This window comes from Cupressus sempervirens, chromosome 3 (genome assembly GCF_028749045.1).
Source record: "Cupressus sempervirens isolate cs-2001-9-10 chromosome 3, ASM2874904v1, whole genome shotgun sequence".
Classification (NCBI taxonomy): Eukaryota; Viridiplantae; Streptophyta; class Pinopsida; order Cupressales; family Cupressaceae; genus Cupressus; species Cupressus sempervirens.
Window position 1 is genome coordinate 873,669,871 of NC_143120.1, and position 17,008 is coordinate 873,686,878.

General features: G+C 35.8%; 1 protein-coding gene across 14 annotated transcripts; it reads left to right on the top strand.

The window, feature by feature from the left end:
* Positions 1-304: 304 nt before the first annotated feature.
* LOC149569569 (uncharacterized) lies at positions 305-15,091 on the top strand. 14 transcript variants are annotated; one of them, XM_089822243.1, is made up of 5 exons: positions 334-592; positions 7,111-7,211; positions 7,688-11,952; positions 14,386-14,452; positions 14,608-15,091. In XM_089822243.1, exon 3 carries the CDS (start codon positions 7,809-7,811, stop codon positions 11,895-11,897), a length of 4,089 nt encoding a protein of 1,362 aa, XP_089678369.1. In that variant the 5' UTR covers positions 334-592; positions 7,111-7,211; positions 7,688-7,808; the 3' UTR covers positions 11,898-11,952; positions 14,386-14,452; positions 14,608-15,091. The 14 variants fall into 14 exon arrangements, with proteins under 14 accessions (XP_089678366.1, XP_089678374.1, XP_089678370.1 ...); XM_089822239.1 differs by having other exon boundaries at positions 454-592; positions 7,688-12,202; XM_089822242.1 differs by having other exon boundaries at positions 454-592; positions 7,688-12,202; positions 14,613-15,091.
* Positions 15,092-17,008: the final 1,917 nt, after the last annotated feature.

Sequence of the window (17,008 nt, forward strand, 5' to 3'; positions counted from 1 at the left end):
ATCATACTTGATTAAAATTTTCCCTAATTTTTCTTTCAGAATTCAACATTTTCTCATTTGTTCTCACAATTTTTACACAGAATCATACTTCATTAAAATCTCTCCCAACTTCTACACACGAATCATACTTCATTCCCTAATTTTCCTCTAGAGGTCAACATTTTCTCATTTTAGATAGGAAAAAAATCATAATTAATTAAAAAATCCCTTGAAAAATATTAGCCAGCAAAGAATTCAAGGGTGAGCAAAATAACTAAAAGTTTATAGGCGAGGGGCCTGGTGTGGATTTTTAGGCTCAACCTATCTACCGTACGAAGTAAGCTTTCACGCCTTCCCGATGATACTCACATTTGGCTTTCAAAGAGACCCAAAAATTTCATATAAAAGCTTCAAATTTGGAAGTTTTCGAGCAAGTTTTGTACTTTTGTTGTGTATGACTCGGTCCAAAGGAACATCACTTCTACTGCATTTTTGTTACTAGGCTAGCTAAAGCAAGGAAATCAAGAAGAAAGAAAGAAGAAAGAAGAGAGAAAGCTGCAGCTACAAAGAGAAAGAGAGGAGAATTTTCAGTAGTATACATTCTTTGCAATCAGTAAGTTACTCATGTTTTCTCTATGTTTCCTTTAATGGGACGGAGAATAGGAATTCAAGGGTTGCTGTGCTCTGATGTTTCGTGCTCGGCACTGTGTTTGGATCGTCATTTTGCCTTACATTGTTGGCATGTTGATGGAAATTTATGTCGTTTTTTTTTGGGTGTTATTTGAATTCTGAGGAAAACGGAAATTAGGGTCAGTGCTGTTTGGTTCAATGTTTTAGCTGCATGCCGAGCTCATATTTTGTTATCTATGGGATTAGTGGGGTTACTACTGCAATGTAAATTTTCTGCATGGTCATTTGGGTTTTCGGTTTATGATTGTAGCATGTGTAAACCCGGGTAGAGATTAAATATCTTAGCTTAAATGGAAGCTTATTGAGGTAAAATGTTTATCCGTGAGAGCTCAAGATGGTTTGAACTTTTGAACATGTGTTTTGGATGAATGATGTTTCTGGCGCTTGAAACTGAAATGTTTTAATGAAACCTATATTTTTTTTCGAAGTGAAAAGCTTCAGTGGATTTGCAACAGAGATAACTGCTTTTGATGAATGTTATTTGTGGGGAGTTGAGCTCAAATGTTGTATTCCTGCCTCCGGTTTTGTTCTGTGGAGGGCTGAAGAAGATGCGAACTTAAGTTTAATGATGTCTGTAGGAATTTGATTGGAAGATGTGGAAGCCACTATGATTGGGACTCTTGTGTTAGTTTTAGTGGAAAGCATATTAAGATCTGAACCTGTGGGTCGTTGCCTTTGCTAAATCCTACATGTGGGGTTTCAATTATAAATTTTGCTGATTGCCCTAGTTTTGTTTTGCGGAGGATTTATAATCCACCACTGATTTTGTTGAGTAATTGTTGCACGTGCTTGAAGTTAAAAGAGACCCCTTGTTTTCTTTAGACCTTTTGTTTTGTTTAGTGGAGAGCCCAAGAGTTTTTGGGCTGGAGGTAGTGCTTGTTAAGGTTTACACTAAAATGATATATGTTGAGATATCTTGGCTTGTTGTCCCTGCTTTTATTTTGTGGAGAATCTAACACTGTTTGAACTGTTTAAACATTCACATTATCAGAATTCCACAATCCATTTGAAATAAAATTTGTTTCTGGATTCAATTGTGTATGTTTAAACATTACATGGTAGGTTCATTAGGGAACTCTAATGTAGGTACGATGAGTATGCCTCTCTCTGTATCTACATCTTTTGGTGACTAGTTTTAACTTGTATAAAATACCAATGTGCGCCTAGTCAGTTAGTTATGTACCCTGATTTGAACAGAGTCCCTGCCCCTTTACCAGTACATATATCTCACATCTCCAGGTGGCTGAGATAAACGGTGCTTTTGTTGATTTAAAGAAGAATTTTAAAATTGAGATAGACCTGTTTTGTTTATTGGTGATTTAAACTAGAGCTAGTGCCTGTAGGGATTCAAACTATATTATTTATATTTAAATGCTCTTGTTTGGTTTCACAGATATCTTTACAGTACTGTGCTTCTGATTATTGCACAAGGCAAATGGTGCCTGTGAGATTTAAGATAAGATTTGTGTCAAGACCTTAACAGTTTGAATTTCGGGTACTTTTAAAAGTAAACAGTTGTTATAAGAGGAAGTCCATATTGGTTGTAAGTGTCCTAACTGTCCTAGCTGAAACAGAGTCTTATCTGGACTTCGCAGCTTTGTTCTGGAGAGCATCTTATTGTTTTTGAAATACAGGTTACTGTTTTGATTGATTGGGAAGGGGATACAAATTAGAATTTTGTAAGGAGATTTTTTTTTTTTTTTGTTTGATTGATGATACAGAGCACTGCTAAACACTTTTTTTTGATTGATGATGCTTGTGTGCATTTGAAGTAGATTTTTGGTAATAGACCTTTAATTCATCAAGTGGGGAATCACATATTTGATCTTGGGGAATTTATTGTGTTAAGCTTAGAGTATTGAGATGCCTTGATTATGTTTATTGCAGATACTTAAACATTTGAATTGTCAATTACTGTTTAAGGTAAGTGGAAAGGTTTTGTGAGGATTAAACTCTAAAATGCTGTTCTGCCCCCTGGGTTTCCTTTGTAGAGATCTTCACGTGATTCAAAGTGTTGATTAGTGTCCAAGGAAAATGGTGTTTGTTGAGGTTTAAATCAAAATGTACCAATGACGCCCCATGTATTGTTTAGTGGAGAACTAAAAACATGATTTGATCTTTTGACCACCATTTTTTGATTAATTTTGTTTGTGAACCGTCAATATGTAAATGTTGTATTGAGGCCACTACTTTTGTTTCAGTGTAGAATCTCACAGGATTTAAAAAGTTGTAATGATCCCATCTTTTGGCCTTCTCGTTCTCCAAAGTCGAAGTGGAGGATAAGAAGAAATTAAATTAATTTCTTATAAAGTCATTCAATTAAAGATTAAAAGGTGACTTTGTATTTAATTAATTAAATTATTGATTACAAGGGATTAGCTTCTAGGGTATGTATTAATTATTGGAAGGACGAAAGCCTCTCGTGATTTAATTAATTATTGCCAAGGAGGAATTTCTAGAGAATGCATTAATTATTGGAAGTAGGAAGCTTCTAGCTCTTGCAATTAATTAATGTTTTAGTTCCTTCTAGAAGGATGAAGAAAATGATAAATAGGGCTAAAAGTCTCATTGTTGATCATCGGATGATTATGACTTGCATTTGATAACAGCTTGGATGTGTGAATCACACTCTTTTTTGGGCAATAGAGGACGTTCATTCTTTGTTGTAACATTCTAGATGTCATTCCCTTAGGGTTTGGCCTTTGGAATACATCTCTTTGTAATTGATTGCAGCATTCTCAGCATTAATATAATTTTAGCCTTGGTTCAGCTTTTGGGCATTCCTGGGTATCCATTACAGTGGTATCAGAGCTGTAAGTCTTGCCATCCTGTGGAGATCATACAAATAGTCGGATAAAGGGAAAAGTGTTTGAAAAAATGTATATTAGTCTAGATCAAGATGTGATGTTCAGACAGTTATTGGGTACATTAGAGAAGGGGCAACGTATGCAACAGGAGCAAAATAGGCAAATGGATATGATGTTGCACCTTATGGCTAGACAAATGGGCATCAACATTGACAATTTGTATGTTGCTCCAGTGCAGAAAGAAGTTGTTTCCTCAGGTGGAATAGAGACACATATAGAGCCACCTAGCTATGATGCTAGTGATATGGAGTCCATCGATGTGGGATTAGAAGAATGCAAGGATACTATCATATCAGCAGCCACTTCTGTGTTAGTTGAACCATCCAATGAGGAGTTTAATGGTATAAATGCAGTGGTTGATGTATTTTCTAATGAAGCCACACATGTTGATGATTATGAGTTTTCATCAACTACAAATTCGGTTCAATTTTTTGTTGCAGCAGTTAATGTTGTTCCTATGTCCGTATATTTTGATGCGGTAACACCTATTGTTGATATAGTTAGCATGAGTACATATGGTTCACCTACAGCTACATCTTTTTCAATGCATGATGGTGATAATATGCATTCCAGTCCAATTTATATTATGTGGATGGATACAGGGAAGAAGACGTTTCATAAATCTTGTATGGAGTTGCCTTATGGTGACTTTCTGACTTCATCAGCACAAGTTTTGAATGCTAGGCTACAGGGGTCGGTCCTGATGAAGCGGGTTTGCAGTTGGTTTAACTTCCATATGGATATCACATATTGGGATCCAGGTGGAGGTTGGAGTTCATTATGTTACTTAATTGCTTGGGGACAAGCAATTTCAAGGAGGGCGGATTTGTAATGATCCCATCTTTTGGCCTTCACGTTCTCCAAAGTCTAAGTGGAGGATAAGAAGAAATTAAATTAATTTCTTATAAAGTCATTCAATTAAAGATTAAAAGGTGACTTTGTATTTAATTAATTAAATTATTGATTACAAGGGATTAGCTTCTAGGTTATGTATTAATTATTGGAAGGACGAAAGCCTCTCGTGATTTAATTAATTATTGCCAGGGAGGAATTTCTAGAGAATGCATTAATTATTGGAAGCAGAAAGCTTTTAGCTCTTGCAATTAATTAATGTTTTAGTTCCTTCTAGAAGGATGAAGAAAAGGATAAATAGGGCTAAAAGTCTCATTGTTGATCATCGGATGATTATGACTTGCATTTGATAAGAGCTTAGATGTGTGAATCACACTCTTTTTTGGGCAATAGAGGACGTTCATTCTCTGTTGTAACATTCTAGATGTCATTCCCTTAGGGTTTGGCCTTTGGAATACATCTCTTTGTAATTGATTGCAGCATTCTCAGCGTTAATATAATTTTAGCCTTGGTTCAGCTTTTGGGCATTCCTGGGTGTCCATTACAAAATTTGATCACTGTTTTTGCTAACTGGTGCTTGTGGTAATTTAAAGTTTAGACTAATCTGCTGTTCTCAGATTTCTGGTTTTATTTAGTAGAGAACTTTACAGGACTTGAATTTTTATTACCATTTAAGATAACTCGTATCTGTAAATGTTTAAACCATTATTTTATTCAGCCTCTAGTTTTGTTGAGTGGAGGCTCTACAGAACTTGAAAGATGACGAATGTGAGAGTTCAATTTGGGATCCCTGGATTTCTTTTCCTATAGAATTTCATGGTTTTTTGACCATTGTAAGCTGTCTTTTACTGACTAGTGGTAATAGTGATTAAAATTAAATAACTTGCAAACACCAGTTGGTGGATGGATTTAAGTGTTTGATTTTGTTTTGGGTTAATGGTGCTTGTGGATGACTTACCTGAAATATTATTTTTAGAATTCTATTTTTGTTTGGTACAACCTTTCACAGGGTTTGAATTGTTTCAACTTTCAGGGATAATTGATTCTTATTGGTTTACAGTACACACTTTCTTGAAGATCAAAAAAAATTTGGGCAGCCGTCCTCTTAAGGACATGAGAGTGTGCCTTTTTGTTTTTAAGGGAATTGCGAGATTTGAGGAGGGACTATTATTTTGTCTGTTTTTAATTTGTTAAAATTTAGGTCAAACCTTCCTTTGTCAATGCTTCATCTATACAAAATAGTTAAAGAATTTTGTTTGTTACTTGGATCAGTGCTAGGAATCCGGATAATCCATACTTAATCTGTTTTTGGCATGAGAAACCTGTCTTTGAGTGAATTTTTTTTTTTTTTTGATGTCAACGTTGAAATTAATTCCAAATTCATAAGTTACTGGTTCCACTATTTAAGCCTAGGTCTTAGTGCTGGTTCTTCCTGGGATCTTCTTGGGTTGTTCCTGGGTGCTTGGGTTCTCTGTGGGTTACAAATGGGTTCTTGGTGGGTTGAAGCAGGCACCCAGGAAGTATCCAAGGGCAGTGTCCAAGCAGACATCAAAAATGTGCATGCATATGAAATAAAATATGCATTACTTTTAAATTCTCATTAAATCTCTGATATTAAGCCTTTTAATGTTTACTGTGAGTAAAAGACAATTAGTTCTATCAGGTTTAAATTCAGAAACAGTCCATAGATCGTAACCATAATTTCTAGTCATAGTTCTTATTTCAATGATTAGCAACTGCAATCTTCGTGGGACCAAAATATATATTCACAATATCTATTGAAGGCCTCTCTATCTTAAATTAGTTGCAACAAATGCTAGGAATATAGACCGTTTCACATTTTTAAGCTCTGCAACCTGTCTGCAATGGTGTACAGGCATTGTGGATGGGAAATCCAGTTCTTGAAAAAACTTCATCAGCAGATAACATATGCTGAAACTAGCTCCGTTTGTGGCCACTACCAGCTGATGTGCATCCCCTGCCATTGTTTACTATTATTTTTGCCGTCATCATTGTGTAGTATGCACTCTGACTAAACATCCAATTAACTTAATCACAAATTAGTTAATACAAAGACTAGAAAACATCAAGTTGTCAAAAGCTTTCTGTTTACGTGTGTACTTTTTTCGGTTAGATCTTGCATGTCTTAACATAGATGTAACAGAGCCACTGACACTGTATAGCCATATTGCTTTACATCTCTCACACAGATCTCCCATAAGCATTTTGAAACTTTGCGATATGCAGAGCTGCTACCTTCAGACTCGGTTCAACGAGTTTTACTCTTGATGGACACATCTCAAATCCATGGTTCCCTCAATAGTGGTTATTGTATTAAAAAAATTATCCTTCCCTATAAGTAAGGTCTATATTAGTGATTATGGATTTGGGCCAAGATGAATTTGGTAGAAGGCTACAATATTTGTGATGTCCAAATTCATTTAGAAGCAAAATATAAAGTACCCGGAATTGTGTCTAAGGCATCTGATGAAGAAAATATGAATATTAAATATCAATTGTAATTTGGATTCACATTGTGTATTATGATTTTGAAACGAGTTTTTTCATTTCACAAATTATGAATATGATATATGAGGTGTTTTATTTATAATTTTATTGGCAATTATGGATTTATGATTGTTACTCTTCTTTTGATATTTATAACTTAGAAGTTTGAACATATATATATATGAAAAATGTGTGTGTGTGCGTGTGTGTGCAGATGATCCTGAACCTGTACCCTAGGACTTTCCTGCCCATACCTGAACCCTGTATCCCTTGCTCAACTGGAATTCAAATTGGCAACTTAGCTTAACTCTATTGGTCAGTCTTTCCTAGTTTTATGCTCTTAGTAAAGCTGTTGATATTCTAACAACTTAATACAGATCAAAAGATTGATTGGATGGTGACGTCTAATACAATAAACAATATTGGGAAACGACGTGAGTTGTTTCAAGCATAAAGCTTGTGTTTTCTTTTAAAAATCAATAATCTGTGTATTCAGATCAAATGGTCGTAGAAATAAGATAGTATCAATAAATTCCAACAGCCTTGTGTATTCAGCTACCATAGCTTAATCAGACAACTCCTTGGCTCATGCTGCAGCCAACACTGTTGTAAAAAAATTTCATTGGACTGAATGCTTGAGATGATCGAACTTTCTAATTCTGCATTTTATGTTAGCTTTCCATTGTCATTTCTTTCTTCCGTACACCTTATCACATATATGTAATGTTACAAATATCTCTTGCTGTAGTCATGATTCTCATGAACATAATGGGTCTTTCATTGTTTTGCAGGAGGTATTTGTAGCTCATTCAAAAATAGTATCTGAAAAATTGATTCTAGAAATATCGATTCTGGTGCCTGAGTTTTTTCTTGGGAAAGGCAATCTTCGTATTGAAGGACTTTCTAGCAGAAATGTTTGCATGTCTCGCAGAGGAAATGAGAAAAGTGGAGGAAAATACAGAGGAATGCCCAAGTCTCCAAATTCCAGATATAGAAAATATGAAGATAAAGTTAAAGACATTATTGAAACCAAATTTTGCTAGGCTTGTGGAAGAAGATAATCCAGATGATTTAGAGGAGGCCTTACTGAGTGAAAGGAATATGGAAACAATACCTTCAAGCAAAAAAGGGAAAAAGAACAAGAGAAATGTTTCAAAAGAGACTGATGAGTTCTCCAACTTAGCCAGAAAAATATTTCATTATGCTTGTGCACTAGATTCTGTTAAATGTTGTAAAATTTTGTTAGAATCAGAAAAGTTGAGCCCCGTAGGTATTGATGCTGTTGATGAAGTTGATCAGCGCTCAGGTTTGCATATTGCAAGTTTTTGCCATAACCATAAATCTGTGGATTTCCTTTTGAAGAAGGGAGCTAATTTGTTTCTTTTAAATAGGCATTCAATGACGCCTCTTGAAGAAGCTTTATTGAGTCCTAATCTAGATGTGGACTGGGAATTGTCTACAGATGCTTCTGAAATTGTTAAAAAAATTGGGGAGAAGGATTTAAAAGTATTGAAAACTCTTGGAATAAAGTGCAATAACAAAGATGCTCTTGTTGCTTTGGCATTCAAACTTGCTAAAAATTTAACTTTAGTTCCATTAGTTGCCCTATTACATGTCAGAAGGTCAATCATAAACACTGTGATGAGAAGTTCAGAATTTGAGATAGAGTCTGGAGGAACAATACTTGATTACACGTTAGAGAAGGTACTGGTCTTCCCATCTCCTAATAGCCTAGATGAAGGACTGCAAAATCTTGCGAAAGGTCAGACAACCAATTTGGAGGAGTATGTGTCAGAAGTGCTGAACTTGAGGACTTCAGGGGATCGGGATGAAGATAATCCAGAAATAAAGTTCAGGAAAGATGCCACTGAATGGGAAGAAATAAATTCAAAATATTGTTCAAATTTAAGTGAAGGAGATGCTTGTCGAAAAACTGGCAATATAGCAACAGAATCTACAATTACATCTGGTAAATGCAAAGGCAATCACAATTCACTGAAGCAGAACTATAGAGTTGCAAGAAAAATATTAGAATGCATTCTTCAGTTTGTCCAAAGCTGGAGTGCACATGCAAAAAATTGTCTGCCACCTTTGATTCGAGCTGTGCAGGCAAATGATCTTGAACTTATCAATATTCTGCTGGCTTCTTCTGCCCCAGTCAATGCTACAGATACCGATGGAAACACAGCTCTTCATTGGGCCTTGAAACAAGCGACTTCTTTCAATAGGTGCATTGTAAACTGTAGAGTTGTTGAAAGACTTCTAGAAGCTGGGGCATCTGTTACATCTGGAAATAATACTGGGGCAACTCCTGTACATACAGCTGCAGGTCATGGCCACCTTGAAGCCCTTCTCATAATTATAACCAATCATGTGGGATGTATAAATGTTCTGACAGGAACAAAAGAGACCCCTCTACATTATGCTGTGAAAAATGATCATCTTACATGTGCTGCTGTCTTACTTAGATATGGGGCCAACCGAGATGTATTAAGTTTGAGGAGTCACAAACCTATTCAACTTGTGCGTTCTGCTGAGATGCATGCTCTGTTAAGTCTGAATGGCCACCTTCTTGAAGAAGCATGTGATAAGATTATTGCTTCCCAAAATTGCATTCCTGCAGAGTTAAAATATTCACATTTCCAGAAAATACAGGGAACTAATTCACAGTTTACAGATGGCATATCTCCTGTCAAGCATCCAGATTTCGTTTCCCAACTAGCCACTTCTTCTGTATCTAATTCATGTCTGTCTGTGGCAAGAGTGATGTCACAAACTCCTGCAGAAGTTACAGAGAAATTCCAGGCACAGCCTTCCACACATCTTTCTGCATTTGATTCACAGGAGACTGACATTTCCCTAAATTCAACTTCTTGGCAAACGGTTCAGAAAAAGTTGCGCAAGCATACAAACAGTTTAGATGCAGTTGTGAATACCACAGAACAGCCTCCTGCTAAAATAGTTACCTTGCCTCCCTATAAGTCAGTTTTTTGTCGTTTCCATGGGACCAACAAGAAATGTGAGTGGGGAATCAATTGCAATTTTGCTCACTCAGAAGAGGAGCTTCACAAGGGTCAGCAAATGACACTTCTTAGTCAGAAGGTGGAAGCAGTTCATGGAGTTCAAGGAATTCTCAGTGCATCTGATTCTTTGAAGAATTTTAAAATCAAGTTGTGTACACATTTTGAGAGAAATGGAAATTGTCCAAATGGTTTGAAATGCAAGTTTGCTCATGGACAGAAAGAACTCAGGCCTATATCCTCACCTTTGTCAAGTGGTTTGCCAGGTGCAAGAATTATGACTCGCCCTTCAACTGCATCATCATTAGGATCTTTTTCAAGTGAGGAATTAGAAGATTTGAATTCTCGAAAAGTTTTTGTTGGTGGTTTACCACCTTATGTTAATGATAGGGAGCTCCTTGAATTCATGGATGGAGAATTTGGAAAAGTTGTTGATTGTACTGTTATTTTTGGCAATGATGAAGATGGGGTCATCAGATCTAGAGGTTTTGGGTTTGTGTTGTTTGAAAGTCAAAAAAATGCAGATGAAGCAGTAAAGAGGCATTACATTCCATTTCAGGGTAAAAAAATAGAGCTAAAGAAAGCAATGACTCGAATGGAATTGGCATCTGGAGATGAATCGGGAAAACAATGTTTATCTTCTTTGGGAATTTCATCAGCAGGCAATACTTGGTCCCCTGCTATAGCTGCAACTTCTTCTGATACCATCATGCCTGATGAGAAATTGCATCCAGGCAAAGATGCAGCAGGCTATAACCAATATTTGCCAGTGCTACAATCATCTTTATCAACGGAGCCACCCCCAGGATTCATTCAGGATGATCTTGCATGCCTGCAGCCTTTTGCTTCTGATTCTGCCAGATTCCTTTCTGAGAACACCAAGATAATTCAGAAGAGTGGACAAATTGAAAATATCCAAAAGAGTGAATCTGTTCATCCTGTTCTCAACAGTTCTACTGTGGAAGGTTTTGCATTGAATGAAAAAGTTTATCCTATATACCACAGTGTTGAGCAATTGCAAAAGGTAGATGATACTTTCCCTCATTCTTCATTTTATTCCAACAGCCTGTGTTCTTCACAATCTCTGAGTACATTGCCTTACTCATCTCCGTCTCTGAAAGCATTGCCTTCCTCATCTTCATCTCTGAATACCTTGCCTTCCTCACCTTTGCCAGGCCCGTCAAGTACTTATGATGCCCCATTTTCAAATGCTAACATAAATCCATTGAATGGCAAACCCTTTACTTATTTTAGCAGTGGTGCATCTAATTCTTATTTCAGCTCCATGCCTGGAACTAATCATTCACCGAAAATCAATGGTCACAGTGATGAGGATCTCTCTCAATTGCTTGAATTGTTGCAAGTCCGTCCCATGCCAGAGCCAACACAGGCTGAATCCATGTATAAAACACAAATTTCTAACCGTGGCGTAAGCCAACCTGCAATGCCATTATCTTTTCAGGATACATGGAAATGTGACACTTTAGCTAACTACCAAAGTCTGGATCCTCAGTCTGTATATAGTGGAAGTTGGCATGATTCAATTAAAAATGGCAGAGATGCTGGGTGTCAATTGCCAGGTGGCACGAGATATTCTTCAATACAAAATTGTACAGACAGTGAATATCATTTTTCGGGTGGCTTGGGGTATTCTCCCATCCAAACTGGCACAAACAATGAGTCTCAATTATCAAATGCGGCAAGATATCCTTATTTGTCACAAAGTTCAGCAGCACTCAGTAATGTCTCAAATGGCTTCCGTTATAATAATCAATTTCCTGAAAGTTTTGAATACAATCAAAGTTATCAAATCCCAGGGGCAGCATCACAAGAACATGGAATAAGATCTTCGGATAGATATGTTGCTTCTGAGTTAGCCAAAAATCTCTCTAAGCCTTCTAATGGTCACTTTCAAGAATTTGATAGGTCCATTTTACCTTCCACTTATGGTTGGAGCAGTTTACAGGATTCAGGGTTTTGAACTAAACTGGAGAGGCTGCTGTGCAACAGGAGCTTGTGGAATTGTTTTTTTTGAGGTATTGCTGGCTCCTTGGCGAGTCAAGACAGTTCTGGAATTTATACTCGACGTGCGGTGTTATTTTAATATTTCATTTTTGTAAGTGTGAGTGCATGCGTGCACTACAGTTTCTGCTGATAGTATATAGGTGTCGGATATTATATACAAGTCTGTATGTTCAAGTGAAGCTTTGTGTTTACAAGGTGAAGCTTTATAATTCATGGCAGATTCTTTTGTCAAAGGCATCATTGATGAGGCATGATGTGATGGTGATATATTCTTACCTTTCTCTATTTTAAAATGGGATGTGATGCAACCTAGATTTATATCATGTTAACAATTTGAATTGATGCAGTTTTAGAGAAAAATCTGTATAGCATAATTTATTGCTGTGGTATTCTGATCAAATTGTTTGCTACATCCAACTTCTGATACGTTCAAAACATCTTTGCTAAACCAATTTTATATTTCTGTTTACCCTGGGATTACAACCTTATTCTTCATGTGTCATTGTTTAGTTCAAGCATATACTTATGACTATTCCTCTGAATGCTAAGTTGTTTGATCTTTTACCACTTGCAAACAATTAAACTTTTAACAGATTAGCAGGCAAATCTCAACAAAAACTCAAGCCTTCTTTATAACGAATATTTGAATTTTTGTGGAAATGACCTATATAAAAATGAGTAGGCGCCTGGATAAAATGTAGTATCTTTATTCCCCATCATCACTGTGATGAGTAGCGTCCTCAACAAATCATTTCTCTATGAGCTCCTGCTTATGTGCATTGTTATAATTTCAAGGAAAGGGGTTTGGAAAAAACATGCATGCACCATGAAGCAATATTAGAGAGAAAGAAGACGTTAATGCTTCTTCATCATAGATGGTTGCGCTTTTCTTAATCAGTTTGATTGGAATTGGATTATTTGAGTTTTCAAGAGGTCTTATTGATGCTTTACCAAGTTGTGTTAATGGGATGGAGCTTCTTGAATACATCAGAGTATCTTATTATGTTTAGAATAATGTGATGGTAATCTTTCCCCGTAACAATTCTACTTATTACTTTGGATATGGGTGGATTGGTGAAATTTTGTTACTCATAGGCTTGGCCTCAAGGTCAAAAACAAAGTTACGAGGCAAATTCTATATACGTACTATGAAGTAAATGGGAAGAAATCACCTTGTGAGCGTTCAAAAGGTAAACATATTTGAATGCCTGGATTGGCTGTGACTTGAAAAGCGACCAACAGTTTTATGCTTGTTTGGCTCATAAAGTAGCCTTATGCTTCAAATTGTGTGTACCAATGATTTATATTCTCAAAGAGCCTTTGTTGATGCCATACATTATGGCAATGACAGGGAACTTCTGGAATTTATTTATGTACGTATTTTGTTTAGAATAGTGACATGGAAATCTTTTTCTAGAGAAAATCTCTTTGGTACTTCAGTTGTAGTTGGATTGATAAGGTTTTGTTTACTCCTGAGCCTGGCCACAAGATCAAAACTCAGGGATTCTCCTTGCTACTTCAGATGTAGGTGGATTGATAAGGTTTTGTTTACTTACGAGCTTGGTCATGAGATCAAAACTCAAGGATGCAAAATTTGAGTAGGAGTTAAATGGAAAGAAATACGCTTTTAGGCATTTATTAGGGGAATATAATGTTTAATCTGACTTGATTTTTTCTTGAAAGATTACCAATAAGTTTGATTTTATTTGCATCTTTAGCACATAAGAGGGGCCTTCCACTGCAAATTTCATATCTATATTGCATTGTGACCAAAAAGTGACATGTAGGCTCAATAGGCATGGCAAAAGTCAGCATTTCTATGCCACGTTGTCTAATTCATCTTGGCCTATCACTGTGTAAAGTTCTAGAACCACAGTTAATCGTTTTTCTGCTTAAGGAATGGATTAGAAGGCACGCATTTTGGGAATTTATGTCCAAGGTATTTGTAGTTGATTTGATTGAAACAAATGCTTAGTTCAATTCTTTAGAAAGCCTGTTTAGAAATTGGATGCATTGAAAACTTCAAGTTTTTGTGTACCGCTTGTTCAAATACCTATATAAATCAATTGTTTGGCCAGTCTGTGCACAAGGGTACATTCAAGATTTCTTGTGAGAAATTGATCTCAATCCAATGGCTCAAATTAAAGTAATGGTTCCCATTATATGCGAGTTCCTTTAAATTTTAGGTTGTTTATCACAGCCAATGCATGCTTATTGCTATTGTGGGAATGAACAACTTTTAGTTTTACTGTAAGTTGAACTGTATTCTGAATGTCCTTCTTTTATTGGCTGGTTAAGAAATCTTTAGATGATTGCCCAAATCCTGGTCCAGGAATAGTGGAAGTTGACATAACTGTATGACTCAATTCTACGTTGCATACTTGTCTGAAATTGTGAGTATTCAGTTGTCCCTAAAATTGTTTCTTTTGATGATTTGTTTCCAGAAGATTTTGGATACAATGAAGATTACCCACTTCCAAATGGGTACACACACGGGGGATGTATATTCAGGTATGGATGATTGACGTTTCAAAGAATTGGTGCTCGGAATCTTTCAATAAACATCTATTTAGCCTCTTTTAACTTTTATTTAAAAAATATTGTACCTTACAAGAACCTGCTGTTTATGTTTGGGACATTGAACTAAAGAAGATTTTGTTTTGCAGGACAGCTCAGATATATATTTTTTCTTTTTTCTCGGAGATCGTTCCAGGTTTCATCCTCCATATGCAGTATTAATTTAATTAAAAAATCTTTAGCACCTGTGAGTGCATCTGTCTACTACAGTTTTCGCGACTATCAAATGAGTGCCTGAAATTGAGGCTATAAAAACATTCATTTACAAGTGAAGCTTTGCAAACTATAACAGATTCTTTAGTCAAAGTCATGTATATACTGTGATGGTATATTCTTTTTAGCATCATCTCTTTTAATGAGATGCAATTTACACATGTTGCCATTTCCCTTTATGTATATTTAATACAACATTCTGAGTATTTAAGTAGCATTTGTGGTCCTTCAGCTATCTACCAAGATGTTTCCTAAGGAACAAAGGTATGGCTCCAGGAATTTAATGCCTTTTTGAATTAGGCAAAATGGTTGTCATCAAATCCACTTAGTGGGTATTAATAATCATGCAGCTTCATTGGATTTTCTGGCTTTCTCCGTGTCTTCAAAATGCCAAAGCAATGTTTCATTTAATTAATGTCTTTTGTAGCCATCTTAAAACTCCTTTATAGACATCACTTAGATGATAAATATTGGTGACTGATTAAGATGGTCATATCTGGAAGAAGCATCTTCTTGGATCCATCTTATTCCTGGGAATAAGGAAAGTACAATGAAAGATATTAATTTTAATTAAGAATCAAGTCTGGTCATTCCTCAGCAAGAAGGGAAGTTATATATAGTCACATGTCTGAAGAGTTGCATACGCTTATTTTCATTTTCCAATAATAAGTTTGATTCAAATACAACAAAAAAGAGGATTCATATTTCAGGACAATATACTGAAGAATTCTTTCCAGCAGAATAGTTGACAGAGAAAAAAGAATTCTCAGGGTGTTAAAGCCAATAGATGTGGTTTGTCATTGAGGAAATCGTGTGTTTCTGGATTCAACTTTGTCAATTTTATTTGCATCAACATTTCAGATCATACTGAATGATCCACCATCTTCATACAACTCTCTTACATCCTGATGATGGATCATTAAATATGATCCCAAATGTGGATGGAAATAAAATTGACACCGTGGATTCCAGAAACACACAACATAATTTTGCTATGGACTCTAAAAATCTAATTTCTACTATGAAGAGAATAAATCATGCACACAGAATCTGATATAGCTGATCCAAATTTGGCATTTAAAGAAGAAATTATGGAACTATTACTTTCATGATTGTGGCAGTTAAATGAAATGACAAAGAAATTCTATGCAAAATTTCTTCTGCACGTAAAGAGTTTATTCTTGCTCATTGTATGTGAGGAAAATTAGCTTCCTAAGTGAGAGAAACTCATATTAATATATTTCTGTGGTTTATCCTCTACTATATGTCTGTAACATGAGAATATGGTTAAAGTCTCAAACAAATGCTTCTCTAGCACCCAGCAAAGAGACCTGTTCACCTAGATGCCAATAATTCTAACATAATATGAATACATATCACCAATTTCATAATTCCCAAGGGTTTCTTGAACTCCTTAAGTCAACTGTTGCATCTCTGCTCGAGCAAATCAGTACGGGAGAAAATTAAATATATCATATTCTCTACGCTGAAATTTGTCTTTTGCTGAAAAGATCTTCGGTAGCCCAAACGTAAATATTTTATGCAGATTTTAGCTATTAAAATAATACTGATTTTGTTGCTGCATTTGTGCCCAAAGAGCTGTGTGCTTCCCTTAAGTTGTAGTTTAGGTTTTTTTCCTTCCCTATACAATAATGTTCACTATGATACGAAAGAAATTTTTAGCTATTAAAATAATACTGATTTTGTTGCTGCATTTGTGCCCAAAGAGCTGTGTGCTTCCCTTAAGTTGTAGTTTAGGTTTTTTTCCTTCCCTATACAATAATGTTCACTATGATACGAAAGAAATTTTTATTGCATGCCTCCTATAAGTCTTCTAATAGCTCATTGAAATGTTGGAAGTCATATGTGCCTTTGTAATGTTTTCAATTCTATTGCTGCGTTAGCTCTCAAAGTAGCTGTATGCTGACTTCAAACTCAACTAGCGCTTGTACTTTCTCCTTTTGCTTAATGGTTCATGTGGTAACCATTGTTTTTATTGGTCATATCAAATTTTTTTTGCTGTTTTACTTGATTGGCTTTTTAGTAAAATGGTGAATGCTTGGCACTGAAAAAGTAACTCTCTGTGATTAGTATGGACTTATGTAGATGCTATTACGATTTGCTGGCAGTAGAATGATAATATGACACTCGATTGTAAATTTTTGAGTTCAATATATAGTATATTGGTCTCTGCCAATGTCATTGGTAAAAGAGGAGTTGTGCCATTGTGTTGATGAGGAAGCTGAGATTAGTTTACATTTTTAGAGTAGAGATTTT

Bases quoted from the DNA above. Each gene is read 5' to 3' on its own strand.
- LOC149569569 (XM_089822240.1), top strand. From the start codon at position 7,809: ATGTTTGCATGTCTCGCAGAGGAAATGAGAAAAGTGGAGGAAAATACA.